Genomic DNA, 20452 nt, shown 5'->3' with positions numbered 1-20452 from the left:
TGGAATTGGTTACTATCTAATGAATTTATTAATAATTTTATTTTAACTTATGTTGTTACTTTTTTTGTTTTACTTTTTCCATAGTAACTATCGTGTTTCTCTACATACCCTAGTATAAAAACTCTGTGTTTCTATGTATTATATGTAGTGTACCTATTTTGTACAACATAAATATTTATATTAAAACTGGTAACCGTATGCGCATTTTCGTTCAATTATGTATTATAATGGTTACTCCTTATTATTACGTTTATATATTTCTAGCAAATTGATTCTTGCAGTTTCTACTACGTACGATCTTCCCAAAATTAGTAAATAAAGTAAAACAAAAAGTGGAATTTTTACAGTTTCAGAAAACAATTAAATTGGAAACGGTGTTTACGCGTGAAATTTACAACGTTTGAAATGTGCAATTACATTATATAACATATTGCCAAAATAAACACAACAGACGAATGTATTCCCATTAATAATTGTGCGAAGTGTTACGTCACGCCGATATCCGTAACATACTTGAACTAATAAAAATTTCCGTCCCATCTCTATCAAACCGTTCTGAGAGTGGTAAAAGTAGCAGCTACAAAAGCATGCTTTTCTGCTAGATTGCTCTCTGCGATAGCTGCTATCATAAATCACTCTTTCGACCCAAGCCTGATATTTGGTTTTAAATTATCAAATAGTGCTATGGTTCCTAGCAAACTCCAACGTCACTTGGTGACTAATCATCCTTTGCTTTCAACTAAAGATTAAGCTAATTTGAAAGGTCTTTATCATCAAAAATTAAGCGAGTCGAAAAGGCTCAAGTAGCTTCTTACGAAATAGCTGAATTGATTGCTGTTAACTTAAAACCTCAAAATTTGGCTGAAGAAATTATATTACCTGCTTGTCGAAAAATTGTAAAAACAATGATTGGTGGATCAGCTGATATTGATATTTGCAAAATACCCCTTTCAAATGATACAATCCATCGCAGAATTAAAGATATGTCAGAAAATATTGAGCAAAATACTGCAAAAACTCTTGCAAATTCGAATTTTGCTCTACAAGTCGACGAAACAACAGATATTACAGGAAATGCTCAATTAATTGCATTCGTTAGATTTATTCACGAAAATGATATAATTAATCAATTTTCATGTTGTCGGGAGTTATCTGATTTTACAACTGGTAAACATATTTTTCAAGTAATTAGTTCATATTTAGAAGAAATTAAAGTTTCTTGGAAGTCATGTATTGGCATTTGCACAGATGGTGCTCCAGTTATGACTGGACATCTAAAAGGATTGGTAGCACATGTTAAAGAACTGAATGAGGATATATTAGTTACCCATTGTTTTTTGCATCGAGAAGCACTTGTTACAAAATTTTTGCCATCAGATTTGAAAATAGTTCTGGAACAATGTGTTAAAATGGTTAATTATATCAAATCAAGACCATTAAAAAGTAGATTATTTAGTAAATTATGCCAAGCTATGGAAGCCAAGTAAGAATCCTTGATACTCCATACAGAAGTAAGATGGTTGTCCAGAGGAAAAGTTATATCTCGTGTGCTGAAATTAAAAGACGAAATGAAAATATTTTTTTAACAAAATAAAAATTATCAATTTGTTCATTTGTTAGAAGATAAAATATGGTGTACTAAACTTGCTTAGTTATCAGACATTTTTGTTATTTTTAACAACATCAAGTATGCAAGGGCAATGAAAATATCTTAAACTCAATCGATAAGCTGGTGGGTTCCAAAAACAAATAACTTTATGGAAAAATAAAGCTCAGGAAGGCAATTTAAAAAAGTTTGAGTCAGTCCCTAAAGACAGTTAAAAAACTATTAAATTAATTATTGCTGATCATTTGACAACATAAGAAATTTGATTGGGTTCGCAATCCATTTCTCATAACGGATACTTCTGTATTTGACTTAACTTTGAATGAAGCGGAGGAACTCATTTTGCTTTGAAAACGTTAAATATGTGCGGCAACAAAAAAAGGTTGAGAATCACTGTACTAAATTTTACAGGGGCCTACACCCAAAATATTGAATCCAGCTGGAGGCAGAGAAGAGAAGAAGAATATCGAGGGGGGCAATCAAAAATAACTTTGACCTGCATCTTCATGAATTTCTCTGGAGACGGCGAGTCCGGCGAAAAAATGTGAATCCATTCGATGCAATCATTGTTGATATAAAATTTTTTTATCCTGAAAAGAATGATTGACCTCCAATGGATGAGGATGAGGAAAATAACTATATTTTTGTGGAATAAAATTGGTTTTCATTTATTTCCATTGTTTTTATTGCTCTTTCGGAACCGGAAAATTCGTCGATGCTATCGATTCGGTCAGGTTAGGTCAAGTCAGGTTAGGTTAAGTTAGGTTCCCGAGTGGGTTGCTGGTCCCATACCGGGCGCCTCCCCAGGTGGTGGATAGAGGAACGCCTCCCAGATATGGGTGGTACCGGCGAAATGAAATAGCCGGGGCGAACCAAAACCAGCATGGACGCGACGGTTACTTAGGTGAAAGGCGGCACTCCAAAGGGCGGATAGAGCTCATAGCTGTGGTGAAAGCAATCTGCCTAGAGCAGGAAACTCGAACAAACCAAAAAAATCAAAAAATGAAATGTCGGAAACAGAAAACTAGCTACCCCAGGATGGGAAATCCCTCCCTGCTTTGGCAGGCTGCCCCACGGATTCTGGGGGGGGGCACTACTCCGATAGCTCACGGAGCCACGGGCTCCATGCGAATAGAAAAGGATGGAAGTGAAAAAAAGCGGTCGGTTACCGTCGAATTTACATGGGATGAAAAAAAAAGAGGTCATGTACACCAGAAGTAATGAAGACATTAGGAGGGAAACAAACTACAAGTGTGTTCAAACCATTACAAAGAAGTAAATCTTTGAGTTTAGCAAGCACACCATAAAGGAAACTAATGGATACATCAATACAAGATGAATCTGGAATATACAAGAAAAAAGAAAGTTCGGAACTTTTCATTCTAAAAGAATCTCTGGATATGATAACGTATCTATTCTCCGAGCTTGAGCAAAAAATTAAAGAAACTGTAAAAGGGATGGACGCAACCCAAACAATAAGGGGAACACGAGAGACAAAAAACGGAAAAGTTCTTATATTAACAGACAAAGACAAGGAGGCAGTAAAAACTCTTCGAGAGAAAATAGAAAGCACAAAGGACATAACGGTAAAAACTGACGTCGGAGACCCTCAAGCGTATAATAAAAGAAGGGAGGTCTACTACATTAGAGAAATGGACATTACAACTAACAGTAAAGAGTTGGAAGAAGCTATAATTTCTTGTGTAGGGCCAATGGAGAAAAACGAATACGAGATAAGTCCACTTAGACCAAATATTGGAAAAACACAAGCGGCCACCCTGCATATAAGTCAGGAGAAGACAAGGGCTCTAGATAATTTAACTAATATAAGAGTGGGCTATACTAGATGTAAAATCAAAAAAAGATATATTTAAGCAAGTGTTGGGAGTGGCTGGTTTTATAGTCATACGGCCGACTACTGCAATGGACCAAATAGAAAAACTTTGCGCTATAAATGTGGCAAAGATGGACACAAAGCTAAAAAGTGCAGGGAAGGGGAAGTTAGATGTCTACTATGTAACGGCGAAAGTCATACTACGGGTACCGGAAAATGCAAGGCCTTCAAAAGAGCGCTAAGTAAAAGTCGCAGATATCAAAGACAAGAGAACACGAGGAACAAGAGGCAGATGGAGAGAGAAAAATAGAGAATTAGAATAGTTCAAGTAAACTTAAATAGATGTAAAGCAGCACATGACCTTTTATCAATACTCATGGTGGTTTCATGACAATAACAGAGATGTCATAGACCTAACAATGACAAAAGGGAAAATAGGGACAAAAACAATAAACTGGAGAATACTTGAGGAGGAAACCTTAAGCGACCATAGGTACATATACTTCGAAATTCAACAGGAATCAATAACGTATGAAAGCAGCAAGAACCCAAAAAATGGATGGAACCTAGCACGACTTAATCAAACAAGACTCATCAGAGCAATAAACGAGGCTGGAGAAAAAGGCCCGCTAGAAACACCAGAGCAAGTGTCAAATATATTAGAAGAAATATGTAATGCTGCAATGCCAAAAAGAGACACAACGAATGTCAGAAAACCAGTATACTGGTGGACTGAAGAGATCGCAGAGCTAAGGAAAGCATGTTTGGCTTCAAGGAGAAAGCTCACCAGAAGAAACAGAAAGCAGACCACAGTTAACAACGCAGAAACAGAAGAATATACAAGCAAGAAGAAAGCTTTGAAAACGGCCATTAATAAGTCGAAAAGGTACTGCTGGAGTAAGATATGTGAGGAAATAAATAACAATCCGTGGGGTAAAGGATAAAAAATTGCGACAAGGAAACTAAAGCTTAGAACAAAAGGGCAACCGCTCACAATGACAAATGCAATAAAGATAGCAACAACACTTTTTCCTTCGCGAGAGTAAATCTCCTGGGAGCAGGTGATGATTAACGGACCGGTACCAGAGGTAACAGCAGAAGAAATAACAGAAGCTAGCAAAAAACTTAAACTAAAAAAAGCACCTGGCCCGGATAGCATACCAGTCGAAGTACTACAGACAGTTATACAAAAGAAACCGGAAATGTTCTGCTCGGCCTACAGTAATATGCTAAAAAGTGGAGAGTTCCCAGAAAAATGGAAAATAGCAAGATTAGCTTTAATTGAAAAACCAAAGAAAAATCCAAACGAAGAACCAAAGTACCGACCAATATGTCTTCTTAGTATTAAGAAGAAGCATGTAGGAAGTTACTAGAACACTTAGTAAGAAACAGGTTAAAGGAAGATTTAAATTTAAAAGACAGCCTATCAGAAAGACAATATGGTTTCAGAAGCGAAAGGTCTACGACAGATGCGGTAAAGTTAGTCACGGAAATCATAAGAAAAGAAACACACGAAAAGTCTTACAGGCATCGAAAAATAGCTGCTCTAATAACATTAGACATCAAAAATGCTTTTAACTCTGCAACGTGGAAAGAAATAATAAAAGAATCACAGAATAGAGGAACAACACTTTACATAATAAAGATAATAATGAGTTATCTAACAAAAAGGAAAACAGTCATCGAGACAGAAGGAAAGACAATGGAAATGTGCATGACATTTGGAGTGCCACAGGGCTCTGTTCTGGGACCAACTCTATGGAACATATTGTATGATAGACTTCTAAAATTGGAATTACCAAGAGATGTTACTCTAGTAGGATACGCAGATGATATTGCTGCAATTGTAATTGGAAGAGACATGGAGGAAATTCAAATAAAAATCGATACTGCTATGGGGGATATCCAGAAATGGCTCCTAAACAACCATTTAGAGCTGGCTACAGAAAAACAGAAATACTGATAAATACAAAAAGGGACACAAGTCCAGCAAAAACCGTTAAGTATACTTGGAATGGAGATAACTCCTAAAGACTCGTTAAAATATCTTGGAGTGTGGATAGACAAAAAACTTAAATTTTCAGTACGCGTCAACAAAACAGTAACTCGGGCAAGTCAGACAACTATGGCATTGGCTAGAATCATGCCCAACATTGGAGGCCCACAAGCAAGTAAAAGAAAAGTATTGGCAGCAGTCGCAAACTCGATATTGCTTTACGCTGTGCAGGCATGGTCAACGGCAATAAAAACAAAGAAAAATAGAAAAGCATATCAGAGAGAACAAAGGCTCTCCGCGCTAAGGATATGCAGCGCTTACAGAACTGCACCAACTGAAGCACTTCTAGTAATAGCGGAACAACCACCAATAGATTTACTGATAGAAGAAACGTCATATATGGCGTGGAAAAAGAACGTAGGAAGCAAACTCGGAAGGAAGCTAAAGCCCAAACCTTACAGCAATGGCAAGAACGTTGGAATGATAATGGAACCGAAGAGTGCAGGTGGACAAAAAAACTAATACCTAACATAGAAATCTGGGTAAGCAAGAAACATGGAAATATTAACTTTTATATCACGCAGTTCCTACTAGGATATGGCAGCTTCAGAGATTATACATATAAAATTGGAAAAACATGTGACAACGAATGCATATACTGCGGAGAAGCTGATACAGCAGAACATACAATATTCCAATGCCAGAATTGGAAACAACAAAGAGAGGTATGCCACCAAAAAATCGGCTGCAGAGTTACGAAGAAAAACATAATCAGGAAAATGATAGAAGAAGAAAATAAATGGAATGCAATAAACGAGATGATACCCCATATAATGAAAACAAAAAGTGTGGAAGAAATTGCTGACGAATACAAGTAGTTGTAGCTCCCTGCCATCTGAAGTAATGCGAGAGCGGTTTCCGGATGGAAGCTGGGAAGTAAAGAGGGGAAAGGGTTTTAGTCGGTCGACAACCGGCAAGGTCGTCAACCCGACACACCCCCGTCATACGCCAGACCAGGCGGCACCCTGTCACAAGAACAACAGACGGGGTAGTCTGACAAGCAGATTTCCTAAACCACTCTATAAAAAAAAAGGTTAAGTTAGGTTAGGTTCGTGCACGGAGAGGTCGGGTCGAGGAGGCAGGAAGTGAGTCGGCCCAAAGTAGAGTCGAGGGAGAAGTAGAAACTAAAAAAGAAAAGAAAGAGGGAGAAATGACAACAACGGGGGAGGAGGAAAGGGAAATAGATAATAAAATAATGGAAATCAAGAACATGCTAGGAGGGGACGAAAAACTAATTTAAAAAATTGAGGAGTTGAGGGAATTAATATTTAACAAAAACTTAAAAAATATAGGAAAGAAATGTAGGAAATGTATAGAGGAAGAAGAAAAACACAGGAAAAAGGAGAAAACATAAAAAATTATGGAGGAACTAGATACAGGGGGTGGGGAATGTGAGGTATGGGAAAAATTAGCGGTGGAAGAATGGGAGAATACAAAAAAACCATCAGGCACCGGCATCAGGGTTTTGCAGATTAATGTGGGAAGGGCCAGACTAGCTCACGACCTGACCCACGTTAAAGCTGCTCAACTGAAAGCGGACCTTCTTATCGTTTCAGAGCCCAATAAAAAACTGACTGAGGGGGGTGGTTGGGTACAGGACAAGAGAAAGGACGTGGCGGTATTCTTTAGAAATAGGGATATTGGGGTGAGGAATATGCAAAGAGAGGCGGGCTACGTCGTGGTCGAGCTTGATTGCGAGATCACGATTGTGGCCTGCTACATTTCCCCCAATATCTCTATGATTGATTATAGAAAAATAGACAGAAAAGGTGGTGATCTACGAGACTCTTCAGTTAGTATTAAAGGACATAAAAGAAAAAATTATAAGGGAAAATAAAAAGAATAGTAACAGGCAAATGCCATATTGGTGGAACGATGAGATAGAAAAACTCCGAGAGGATTGCCTCCTTACCCGAAGGACATACACAAGAAGCGGGGGCGAAGGAAGTTACCAAGATATTTACAAAAAAAAAAGCTCTGGGCAAGTTGATAAAAAACGAAAGGAGGAAAAGATGGCGGGCCATATGTGAGGATCTAGGAAAGGACATATGGGGCGACGCATATAAAATCACAATGAAAGCATTGAAGGTCGTCGCCCCATACAACTTGAACGAAGAGCAGCGGCTAGAGGCCGCGTCGCTACTCTTCCCTAATAAAAGGAAAGAAAACTTCCGCAAGGAAAGCGACGCGGCTGTACCGAAATTCACGACGGAAGAGATCCTGACCGCTGCCGAAGATATCAAGCAGGGTAAAGCCCCTGGCCCTGATGGCCTGCCACCAGAGGCAATTAAAACCCTGATCACAACGAGGCCTGAAACTGTTACATCCGTCTTTAACGAACTACTGTGTAGTCAAGAGTTCCCCAGAGAATTAAAAATAGCAAATTTGGTATTGTTATTAAAGCCTGGGAAACCCCCCGATTCGCCGGCCTCATATAGGCCGGTATGCTTGTTAGACTGTCTGGGAAAATATTACGAAATCCTAATTAAAAAACGATTAGAAAAATTCCTGGAGAGCAAAGCAGCTCTATCGGATCAGCAGTACGGCTTCCGCAAGGGTCGATCAGCAGTGGACGCCGCAAAGTGGGTACACGATGCGGCGAAAGTTTCAAGAAGAAGATGTGTAGTCCTCGTTATGAGACATCAAAAACGCATTTAATTCAGCTAACTGGGGCCTCATAATACAAAAATTAAATGAAATGGAGGCCCCAGGGTATTTAGTAAATATTTTAAAGGACTACCTAACCGAAAGGAGAATATGCGTATCGAGAAAGCAGGAAATTAAATTGACCGCCGGAGTACCTCAAGGGTCGGTGTTAGGACCGACCCTTTGGAACATATTATATGACGGGGTACTCCTATTAGAACTGGAGGGCGGCACCAGATCGATCGCATACGCTGACGACCTAGCGATATTAGCGGAAAGCGATATGAATTGGGGCATCGTATATATAATAATAGAAAACATGATAAGAATTAAAAGCTGGATAGAGCAGATGGACCTACAAATAGCAGTAGAGAAGACGAAAATAATAGTGCTAAGAGGTCCAAGAACAGTCCGGTATCAAATCCAATTTGATCTCGGAGGGCACTTTGTAATTTCCTAGTAAACATTGAAGTACTTGGGCGTAACCTTTGATAATAGACTGACCTTCTCGAAACACAGAGGCAGCGGTGCGGAAAGCCGAGGAAAGGACTTCCGCCCTACAGAAGATATTACTAAACATAGGTGGCCTCGGTAGCAAAAGGAGGAGGGTGCTACTTGAAGTAATGCATTCCACCTTCTTATACGGGTCATAAAGATTAAAAATATAAAAACTTATACACCTCGGCACAGAGGAAACCGCTGCTTCGGGTCTGCAGCGCATATAGAACTGTTTCAGCAATAGCGCTGCAGACGATCGCGGGAGCGATCCCAATCCACATATTAGTGGAGGAGAGGGTCAGAATCTACAGGAGAATCCAAGCTGACAAGGAAAACATTGAAAGAATAAAAAAGGAAGAAAGGAAAGTCAGCTTGGACAAATGACAGCGAGAGTGGAGAGAGGAGGGTGCCAAAGCCGAGTGAATATTTTTTAATTAGATTAAGAAAATTTTTAAGGTTAAATTTTATTTATATAGTTTAGGTAGGTTTTTTATGGTTATATATTTATTATGTGTTTGTCCCCTTTTTATTCTTATTTGTGCGTGATGTTTTAGTGTTTAGTGCATGTAGTATATATATATATATATATATATATATATATTATTAAAGGAAGAAGACAACGGAGTGAAGAGTACAGCCACGCGATGTTCGCTAAGAACGGTCCCACATGCGTCGGTGGAGAAGAGGGTAGGTTTTTAGCTGGTAGGCGCCCGACTAACGAGTGAATCCAGCACACCTGGGACACCTTCCCAGAAGTCTTTTGAAGATTTTCCCACCCACACAAAAAAAAGGTTATTTTTATTTATACAATTTTAAATTAGACCTAAGATTTTATTTTTTTTTTAATTAGATTGAGAAAGAAAAAAAATTTTCTTTTATTTATACACAATTTTAAATTAGAATTAATTAAAAAGAAAAATTCTTTTAGATTCCTAGGTTACGTTTTTACAAATTTTAAGATAGGTTAAGTTTTAACTATACACATGATTTTAAAAATAGGATAAGTTAGGCTAAGTTTTACTTATACAGTTTAAATAGGTTTTATTTATGGTTATTTACGTGTATGTCATCTCTTTTTTTATGTGTCTGTGATGTTTTTTAGTGTCTAGTGCATGTGTTATTTATGTTATTTATTATTATTATTTATTAGAGGAAGCGAAGAATACGGAGAGCACACGGAGTGAAGAGTACAGCCGGCGCATGTGACGCAATGTTCGCTAAGAACGGTTCCACATGCGTCGGTGGAGAAGAGGGTGGGTTTTTAGCTGGTAGGCGTCCGGTTAACGGGTGAATCCAGCACACCTGGGACACCTTCCCAGAAGTCTTTTGAAGATTTTCCCACACACAACAAAAAAAAAGGTTAGGTTCCACTCCTGAGAGCTATAAGACGTTGGTGGAGTGGCTCAGTAACTTCCTCTCTTCTCGGACCGTCTCGACGGACGGGTAGAGGGGAGTGAAGCTAAGAAACAGCTCAAAAAACAGGAGTAAACCTGGAGAAAAAATCCGTAATCCTACGTTGTTAGCCACCGTGGCTATGGGATGAATGGCTGCGCGGGATGAACGGTGCCTCTGGGATACCAGGCGACCTCCCAGAGTACCTTGCTTTAGCGAGGTAAGGGCGCACTGCCTCGCCGGACAGTTATTTCGGCCCCACTCGTGTGATTATTTATGGATAATACAAAAACAAAAAAACGCAGAAGAGGAAGAAATCTTTCGTCGGAGACGGAGTCATCTCTGTCTCATGACAGAAGGAGAAAAGTTCTGAATGATGAGGATTACACGTCGTCTTCTGGTGAAGACGATAAAAAAGCTACTGATGAGGATGTGAAAACTGTCGAGGATGACCTCGCCCGGGAGCTGTTCCAACAGGAGCTGATTCTAAAACACAAGAAAATGAAACAGTCGACCATGATAGAGGAATATAACGAGTGGCCCAAAAGTCGCACAACGCTAACACAAAATGCGCATGAGTTGGTTTCACCCTACTAGTACAAGGTTACGCGTTTCTACCGAATATCTTACAGTTGTTCGTGTGTAAAGGAGCGGTGAGGGTATTTAAATGTGTAACGAATGTGTAACCATGGCAACGGGATCGAGTTATCGGTTCACAATTGCGGAACGCGTGTTTTTAGTGACCTCGTACTACCGTTATCATGCCGATTATCAAAACATTTTCTCCGATTTTGCCGAAAAATTTCCTAACAGTCAAGTTCTGAGGCGTGAAACTGTGTATCGCTTGATAAAAAGGTTCGAAAAAAATGGTACTGTGAATGATACGAAGCGTTCGGGGCGGCCACGCAGCGTGCGAACTGCAGAAAACTTACACATCGTCGCTGAGAGTTTTGTTGAAACACCGGCGCGATCAGTCCGTAAAGCTTGCCATGAATTGGAAATTTCTCGTTCCAGCTTGCAGCGAATAATGAAGGAAGTAGGTATGCATGTTCACAGACCACGTCTTTTACAAGCATTAACAGAAGACGATCCGGACCGCAGACTTCAGTTTGCTGAGTGGTACGTAATTCGATGTGAAGCGTTCAAAGACTTCTTTAAAACCATTTTGTGGTCAGATGAAGCACAATTTAAATTAAATGGCCGAATCAACAGACACAATTGCGTAAACTGGTCCACAGACAATCCGCATATCACCATCCAAGAAAAATTAAATGTTCCAGGTGTAACGGTATGGCTTGGTGTTTGCTCCTTCGGAATCATTGGCCCTTACTTTTTCGATACAACAGTAACAGGTGCTGCATACCTTGATTTGTTGATGGAACTGCGCGAAGAACTGAATAATAACCCGGATTTTTCTAGTCGTGTGTTAACTCTTCAACAAGATGGCGCGCCGGCCCATTACGCTGTAATTGTTCGCGAATTCCTAAATCAAAATTTTCCGGATTGGATTGGTAGACGAGGTCAAGTGGAATGGCCACCAAGATCTCCTGACCTGACTCCTTTAGATTTTGCAGTGTGAAGAATTTTAAAGGATAGGGTGTTTAAAAATGCTTTACCAGATGTGGAGACTATGAAAAACATAATCACCAACGAAGTCGATACGCTGAATGCAGATAAACCTACACTTGCGCGCATCTGTAAAGCTGTTAAGAAGCGATGTCTGAAGTGCACAGAACAAGAAGGAGGTCATTTCGAACATCTGTTATGATGCCAAGAAGTCAGCTTTTGCCTTGCTTCAAACTAATTTTGTGTATTTCGTTTTTTTTTTCGAATAAATTTTGTACTTTTGCTACTCAATGTCATTTTTTTTTTCAATTGGTTGCGCGACTTTTGGGCCACTCTGTTTAATTGAAGAGATGCAGGAGTCAAGCGAAGAGTTTGACTTCAGAAAGTCCGACCTATTCTCGATCCTACTCGGGATGTGTCTACTCTCCGTTCCGAATAATAAAGGGTTTTATTTATTTTTATTATTTATTTATTTTATTTTAATTTATATTTTAGACGAGCTAATGCCGATTATTATTATGGAATCCCAAACTAGGATACCTACGGTTATTTATAAGATCAATAGTCCAATAAATTTTCCATATTTATTTACTACACATATGATAGCCCGGGGTCACGTCTCTTTCTGCACAGCGTGGTGAGAATGTGGGCCTGATACAAGCAAAATAGCTAATGATCAAAAAATGGGCAAAAACCAAATCAAACTACCACAAGTGAACCTGGGAAGGTCCAAGATGGCGCACGATATAGCCTTCGACGAAGCGAATAAACACCAAATCGATATTATGATAATTTCCCAGCCAATCAAAAACATCGCAAAAAAAGGATGGCTCGTAGATAAGAAAGTAGGCGTGACGATTGCCATTATAAATAAAAACTTAGAAATCGATAAGACGCTTCGAGGTGATAACTGCGTGCAAATAGAAACCAAGGGCACCATTATGACGGTCGCGTATATCTCACCGAATATAAGTGCTAGAGAATACCGAAAGGCCATAGATAAAACATTCGAAACGGCTACCAGAAACAACGGAAGACGACCATCCATAATGGCCGGAGATATAGTAGATGCCACCAGTAAAGATGACGATAATACCTCGATGCAACCATTCTGGTGGAACCCAGAAATAGAAAATGTCAGAAACGAATATAATAGACTAAGACGTAGATACACCCGAGAAAAACTCCCACAACTAAAACAAAAATGGGAAGACGGTATGAAAGAACAAAGCAAACTTCTTAAAAGATTAATTCTGCAGGCCAAAAAGAGATGTTGGGATGACCTCATGGAAGACCTGGAAAACGACATATGTTGTCAGGGTTATAGGATAGAGACGGGTAAGATGGCCAATAAAACACAAGGTCAACTCAGCGCGAAAAAGAGAAAAAAGATCCTCTGCACCCTCTTCCCGACAATAAGAGGGAGAATGATAAACAACGACGACGACGAACCCGCACTACACGAGGAACCTAAGAGTTTCACCAGCGTCGAGCTCGAAATAGCCATTAAGGATATAAAAAACGGCAAGGCACCAGGACCAGACGGCCTGCCAAACGAAGCTCTAAAAATCGCGGTGAAAACTAAACTGTTGCAAATCCTAAATTATTTAAACGAATTACTGAAACAAACAACAACGGTTTCCCGACTGCTGGAAAACAGCTAAAGTTGTTCTACTTCCGAAATAGGGTAAAGACCCAAACGAGACAGGCAGCTACTGCCCTATATGCCTGATCAACTCTTTCGGAAAATTATTAGAACGCATAATTACAAATAGACTGGGTGAGGAGATCGAGAATAAAAACCTCTTATCTCCACACCAGCATGGCTTCCGACCCAAAAGATCAACGATGTCGGCAATAAAGGAATTAAAGGAAGTTGTATGCAAAACCAGCCACAAATGGGGTGTATTTGTGGCGATAGACATAAAGAATGCTTTCAATACCGCGAAATGGCATAGAATAGTCATGGCTTGCAAGGATAACGGGATCAGCCCATACTTAACAAAATACATAAAGAACTAGTGGCAGGAGGGTGACTTCCGGTATCATTTCACACAAATGTACGATGGGTGTTCCGCAGGGCTCGGTCCTTGGACCAGTCCTGTGGAATATTATGTACAACGGTATCCTAGAGTTGGACTACGGCCCAAAAGTTTCCACTATAGCATACGCAGATGACCTCATATTTTACATCGAAGGCGACAAAAAAAATGAGGTCAGGAACAGAGCAGAGAATACTGTAGCTCTAGCGGTCCGTTGGATAACAGCAAACGGACTAAAAATTGCTCCACAAAAAACGGAGATACTGGTGGTGAAGGGACACCGGAAAACAAATGGCCCCTTCAAAATGGTAGTGGAAAGACAAAGAGTTGAGGCCAAGAAGAAAATAAAATATCTGGGAGTAATCATAACGAAAAACCTCAACTTTCTGGAACACATTAAATATACGGTCGACAAAGCCAACAAAAAGATTACGCAATTACGGAGGCTGATGCCGAATGTAGGAGGACCTGGTTATTGCAAGCGCAGGGTTCTGTGCCAAGTAATGCACAGCGTCCTCCTGTATGCGGCGCCAGCCTGGCGCGAAGCCATGAAAATACAATCGTACAAGGAGAGATTAATGGCTGCGCAAAGAAAAGGCTTATTGATGGTCGCCGCTGCCTATAGGACCGTATCGGCCGAGGCAGTCCAGGTTATAGCAGGATTCCCACCAATTGATCTCATGATAGCTGAGATATGCTTTCTATATAAAATAGTGGGATAGTCTGGAGACGAAGGCCCAGTGGACAAAAACCTTGATAAGAGATATAAGAAGCTGGGTCATGTGCAAACACAGTACCACTTCTTACTACATCACGCAGGTTCTAACGGGACATGGTTCGTTCGGTACCTTCACGAAAAGAATCCGTAAGACCGAGGATGACACATGTAAAACATGTGGGCAAATGGACGACCCGGCCCATGTCCTCTACGAATGTGTGAGATGGGGTGAGGAGAGAACCAGACTAAAAGAACAACTAGGATGTGACTTGCCAACGGCAACCGAGATCATAGGGAAAATGCTCGAGGATAAGAAAACCTGGAACGCGGTAACGACATATATGACCGTAGTAATGACCAACAAGGAAAAAGAGGATAGAAACACCCAGGGATAGAAATAGATAAGGAACAGGATTTATAAGGGAGGTGCGCCGATGTAATGACAACTTGTTGTCCTCCCGGCGCACGCAACTCCCAGGGATGCAGAAACAAGGAGGGTAGTTTAGTGGGTGAGAGTCCCACACAAACTCACAGCATTGCACTCGCCAGCTGTGAGGACGGCATTAGCTTCCACCCTACCTTGGGGCCAAAAAAAGAAAGGTTAGGTTAGGGTAGGTTAGGTTAGGTGCGTTTACTATCGTGTCAACAGTTTCCACATTCTTGAGAAAGTCGGAAATTTAAAATATGACATCTCAAATTTCCATAGGAAGCTGAAAGAATTAGTAGATGAGCAACGTATGTCTGACTACAGAAATAGGGAAAACCGTGTGTTAGAGAGAGAGTAGCGAGACAATGTGTAAGAGAGAGAGAGAGAGAGACTTCGTTTTTGCGCATGCGTAAAGTTATATATTCGTTGCGATTATAACAGCGGGAGCGCTGATATAACAGGTCGGTTAAAAGTCTTTGGGTTTTAAAAATTATATATACCATTATTATTCGCTAATCTTGTAACATAAAAGTATAACGTATAAATAAAAAGAGATTTTTGTCAATGTAAGGTATCACGCACGTAATCGAGACAGATTCGTTGCGATGATAACAGCGGGAGCGCTGATATACCAGGTCGGTTAAAAGTCTTTGGGTTTTTTAAAAATTATATATTCCGTTATTAATGTGATTGGAAATTAGTTTTTTGAGGATAGCAGAAGAGTGAAGATCATGTTAATCATTATATTAGCTGCAGTACTATGTCCAGTACTATGCGTTGTCGACCAACAGTATGCTATGAAGTATTTACAATGGTTCGGGTACGCAAATGAAAATGATTTGACTAAACTTGAGGATTATTTGTTGAGTTTTCAAGAAAGATATAATATCCCTGCAACGGGAGAATTAGATGAAAATACAATTCAACTTCTAAATAGACCAAGATGTAATGTAAGTGAAGCAGCTTCCGACGATGATCATTCTTTTAGAGTTAAATCAAAATGGTCAAAATTTGATTTGAAATGGTATTTCCCTCAGGCAACTCCAGAATATCTTAAAGTAACCAAAAAGACTTTTGAAGTGTGGAGTAACAGTTCAAAGTTTAAATTTGAATTAATACACAAAATACGGCCTTATGCTCCCGATATATCTATTACAGTTGTACGGGGAAAGCACTATTTTCGAGCAAATTGCCAAGGTAGAGGTGAGTGCTCCAGTACATTTGATGGGCCCGGAAAGGTGTTGGCACATGCTTATTTCCCAAAAGGCAACAGTTGTATAGAGCTTCATATTGATGCTGATGAGAAGTGGGATTTAAGTTTGGATGGATCAAGTTCAGAAGATCAGACTAGCCTACTTATGGTATTAATTCATGAAATTGGGCATATTTTAGGAATTGCTCACAGTGATATTGAGACAGCAATAATGTATCCATGGTATCAATTCAACATTGCTCCTAAATTGGATGAGGATGATAAAATGGCCCTTGAAGCTCTTTATGGACCAATCAATACATATGTAAATAATCCTTTCAAACCAACATCAGCGCTGCCACCGACTACAAAGACACTTGCACATCAACCAAATGAATCGGATAAAAATTTATGCGACATAACACCGGAGTATATGTTCATTGCCATGGCTGGTGAATTTGAAAATTACCATTTATATATTATTAATGAAAATTCCCTATGGAAAATTGATTTGAACTCGAAACTTATTCCCTCGCAACCAGAAATACTCGATGATTATTTACCTGAAGAAGTGGGTCCCATAATTCAGATTTTTCAAAGTTCTTCAGATAATTTAATAGCAGTCAATGACCGTAAATACTATGTAGCAGATTTTCCAACTCTACAAATACTTGAGGAAAATAATTTAATTATACCTAAGAATTCTCAAATAAACACAATGTTTCAAAGCAATCATGGGAAAATATATGTATTTTATAATAACAGTAATTATATTGAATTTAACAAGAACTTGAAAACTGTTCGGAATAGAGGACAAATAAAAGATATTTTCCCTGGACTACCCACAGATGTTACAGGAGCATTCCAGTACATTGACGGACACATGTACTTTTTCAAAAACACCACATACTACAAATATAATGAGTTTACCAAAAAACTTGTTGCAGCCGGACCCTTTAATTGGAACGTGTTCGATATTCCATGTCCAAATGGAGACCTTTTAAATCATCTCAAAATTTTATTAACAAAAATAATTTCTTTTTATCAATGATGTTGTATATTTTGAAATAAACTCTTATTAAATTTTTTTTTTTTTGGAAATTCCCGAATGCCAATCTTAAGATAACTTTTAACTATTAATAAGAAATTTTTTGATAACGCAGGAAATTGATAAGAATATTTCTAAACCAAATGGACCACATGTACAGGAAATAGTGAAAATTTATTAGAATACTCGGAAACCATATGGACCACATTTACAGGAAATTACAAAATTACAAAATTGCCGCAAATAAAATATTTTTTCTAGAACATTCTATCACAATCGTATGGAGATAGTGGCATGAGTATAAATAAGATGTTGCATTGTGTTGGAGCCAGTCTCTTCCACTGCCAGCAAGAGAAAAACCAGCTCTGAAGAACAAATACTAGTATCTGTTAAAATTGTGCCTTAACAAAAAATGTAAGTATTTTTTTTTTCTTGTGGGTTACGCGCTCTCTCTCTTTTCAGATGGATTTAAAAAAAATTAACGCAACGTCTCTAATTACAGAGAGAAAACCAATAACAAAAATACAAGATCTACCTTTGAATACTCTGAGGGCTATAAAGAAGGCAAAAATAGTCAATTCCAAATTCGGAGAATCAGTTTTATTGGATTTAGATACAGAAGTAGTGTTTTTACCGCAAAGAGTCACAAGTGTCTACAAACCAGTCATTGAAGAATTTGAAAAGGAAAAATACGGAATTATATTCAAGGGATTAGTGGATGTTGGAAAAAATCAACGGCTAGCGTCATTTGAAATTGAGGAACTATAGACGTGCCTAAGACACACAGAGAGAGAGAGAGAGAGGTGAGTACCATGAATATTGTAAAAAAATCTGAAAATTTACTGCAAGTCATTAAAAATGTCAGAAAAATATTGTTTGATAAGATAACGGATAGAGATGTGGAAATTTGGTTGAATCGATTGAAAAAACAAATTAAAGTATGTAATTTGGCAATTAAAAAAGGAGGACTGCATGTAGGTACAATTAGGAAATTACAAACATACATAGGACATTTCAAACATTTTAAACAACTTATTTCAAATAGGAATATAGGTATGGGGCTGAATAATAAACTGAAAAATAGAGTTAAATGGGAAAATGTAGCGTCTGCATTTACAAGAAGAATTAAAACCGGACTAATAGTAAATTTATATCATAAGGACTTAACGCAATTTTTAAATGATTGTCAAATAATTTTTAAAAATAAAATAAGGGAAATTTTTAGGAAAAAATATTCTGTTGTTAAAGTTTATGTTTGTTTTTGTGGAGAGTTCATTAAAAAATCTGGTGAAAATGAAATTTCTAGTTTCCATTATTTTATGACTAAAAATTCTATTATCGATGTATCGACCGATATAGAGCGATGGTTTTTCGAGAACGTCAAAGATAAAATTAATTTTCAATTATCAGAATTTCAAGAGAGGGACTCTGGTTTTGCATTAAGTAAAATTATTTCTTTAGAAGTAAATATCAATAAATTTGAAATTGGAAACGGCTCATCTTATATTAAACTTCCAGAACCTATTCAAAAAAAGCGAGGGTGCATAAACATTAAAAATTCTGACCAAGCATGTTTTTATTGGTCAATTGTTAGTGCTTTGTACCCAGCCAAAAATAATAAAGAACTCACTTCCTCATATCCATATTAGTAGATGAACAACGTATGCACGACTACAGAAATAGGGAAAACCGTGTGTTAGAGAGAGAGAGCAGCGAGACAATGTGTAAGAGAGAGAGACTTCGTTTTTGCGCATGCGTAAAGTTATATATTCGTTGCGATGATAACAGCGGGAGCGCTGATATACCAGGTCGGTTAAAAAAGTCTTTGGGTTTTAAAAAATTATATATACCATTATTATTCGCTAATCTTGTAACATAAAAGTATAACGTATAAATAAAAAGAGATTTTTGTCAATGTAAGGTATCACGCACGTAATCGAGACAGATTCGTTGCGATGATAACAGCGGGAGCGCTAATCTTGTAATATAAAAATCTGCGGTTAACTGATAGCGTCTTATTACTGAATACAGTTAAAAGTAACGTATACCGGGTGACTTAAAAGTAACATAAAAAAAACAACAATAACAATAATAATTATTTATTTAAATCATTGATAACTTTAACTTTATAAAAGTATACAAATTCTCTAAGAGCATTGTGTAACATATCGTTTGGTGTAATAGAACAAAATGCGTATAAAATTTGTAAAGGACTTTCGGAGAAGGTATTTTTACAGAAATCCAAAACATTATAATAATATTCACAAAAATTCAAATTTTCTAACACAGATATACGTTGTATAATTAAATTATTTAATTCTAAAATTTGCGATACTTCTTCTTCATCCATGTAATACTAAACACCATGTTTCTTGACTAAAATTACCTTACTGTCATCGTAATTCAATGGGGTGATGGTACAGTAATCTCCACATGGTAATGAATCAGGTTTGAACTCGTCTCCGGTATGAAAGATCTGTTGTGACATTGAGATAAAGGTATTCCATTCATAAGTACTGAAAGATATTTTGCTGAACTTAAGATGTTGAGATAAGATAACAGCAGGTGTGAATGATCTTGCAGGACTTATTCCACATTTTACTTCATACCCCGAAATTGGATACTGTGTTGAAAGCAGGTAAATGTTTTCAGACTTGACAGCAGTCTCATAGTTTTCCAATATTCTATCTAACTCTGAACTGTAGTTACTCGAATCAGATTCGATGTCGACAATACCACTATCTTGGGAACTCATGTTGCTGAAACTGAGTTTGATATCCAAAGCTCACTCCAATTTATAGAGAGCTCTTTCAAGGTTTTTTTAGCGCGCCGAACCGGGGGGGAAAAATCTATGCAATATCAATATTTTCTATCCAACTGTTGTGTTTGCTATCCAAACCAAGCCACTTGACGTACATTTTGTTACCCTTTCTTCTGAGCACCTTTTCAACTAAGTAAATGTCTGGATTCGATGTTTTCTGTAGTTCTTCATGATAGAAGCAGCCGCTGATTGGTGTACCTTGCATGTCTTCAAGTAAATACGTAGCAGGATTGGTAATTTTAACTTTGGTGATTTTGAATAGTTCTGTAGTCCAATTGGGTGTATATCCTTTTTCAAAGACATGCTTTGCCTTGGATATGCGCACAATGTCGCCAACTTTAAATTTTCGTGGACCGGCTATCTTTAAATGACTATAGGTGTTATTCAAAATAGATTTTTCGTTGGATTTGTTGACTTGAGAAGGTTTATATTTTGATGTGGAATGTTTTGTATTGTTATAGTTTTGAGTTATTTCAGGCAGAATATCAATCCATTTGTAGGTGCCATTTAAACTGAAATACTTGTAGAGTTTCGATTTTAGCGTTCTTATAACTCGCTCTGCCATAGAGGCTTTCATTGTACTAAATACGCTATAATGATTTATGT

General features: G+C 38.1%; 3 protein-coding genes across 3 annotated transcripts; all 3 read left to right on the top strand.

Moving 5' to 3' along the window:
• Window positions 1-5454: 5454 nt before the first annotated feature.
• LOC130902980 (uncharacterized) lies at window positions 5455-5958 on the top strand. The gene has a single exon (XM_057815267.1). It carries the CDS (start codon window positions 5455-5457, stop codon window positions 5956-5958), a length of 504 nt encoding a protein of 167 aa, XP_057671250.1.
• Window positions 5959-14420: 8462 nt separating this feature from the next.
• Window positions 14421-14753, top strand: LOC130902979 (uncharacterized). Its single transcript, XM_057815265.1, has one exon. The coding sequence runs from the start codon at window positions 14421-14423 to the stop codon at window positions 14751-14753; it is 333 nt and encodes a 110-aa protein (XP_057671248.1).
• A 763-nt stretch (window positions 14754-15516) lies between these two features.
• On the top strand, window positions 15517-17793 carry LOC130902977 (matrix metalloproteinase-2-like). The gene is made up of 2 exons (XM_057815264.1): window positions 15517-16429; window positions 17528-17793. The coding sequence occupies exons 1-2, from the start codon at window positions 15517-15519 to the stop codon at window positions 17791-17793; spliced, it is 1179 nt and encodes a 392-aa protein (XP_057671247.1).
• Window positions 17794-20452: the final 2659 nt, after the last annotated feature.

Source organism: Diorhabda carinulata, chromosome Y (genome assembly GCF_026250575.1).
Source record: "Diorhabda carinulata isolate Delta chromosome Y, icDioCari1.1, whole genome shotgun sequence".
Lineage (NCBI taxonomy): Eukaryota > Metazoa > Arthropoda > Insecta > Coleoptera > Chrysomelidae > Diorhabda > Diorhabda carinulata.
The sequence above is the reverse complement of the archived record's forward strand: the minus strand, read 5'-3'. Positions and strand labels throughout refer to the sequence as shown.

Excerpts from the sequence above, each read along its gene's own strand:
- LOC130902980 (XM_057815267.1), top strand. The coding sequence starts at position 5,455 with ATGGAGATAACTCCTAAAGACTCGTTAAAATATCTTGGAGTGTGGATA.
- LOC130902979 (XM_057815265.1), top strand. The coding sequence starts at position 14,421 with ATGTGCAAACACAGTACCACTTCTTACTACATCACGCAGGTTCTAACG.
- LOC130902977 (XM_057815264.1), top strand. The coding sequence starts at position 15,517 with ATGTTAATCATTATATTAGCTGCAGTACTATGTCCAGTACTATGCGTT. Across the intron at positions 16,430-17,527 it reads TATGTTCATTGCCATGGCTG|AGAGAAAACCAATAACAAAA; the intron begins GTGAATTTGAAA and ends CTCTAATTACAG.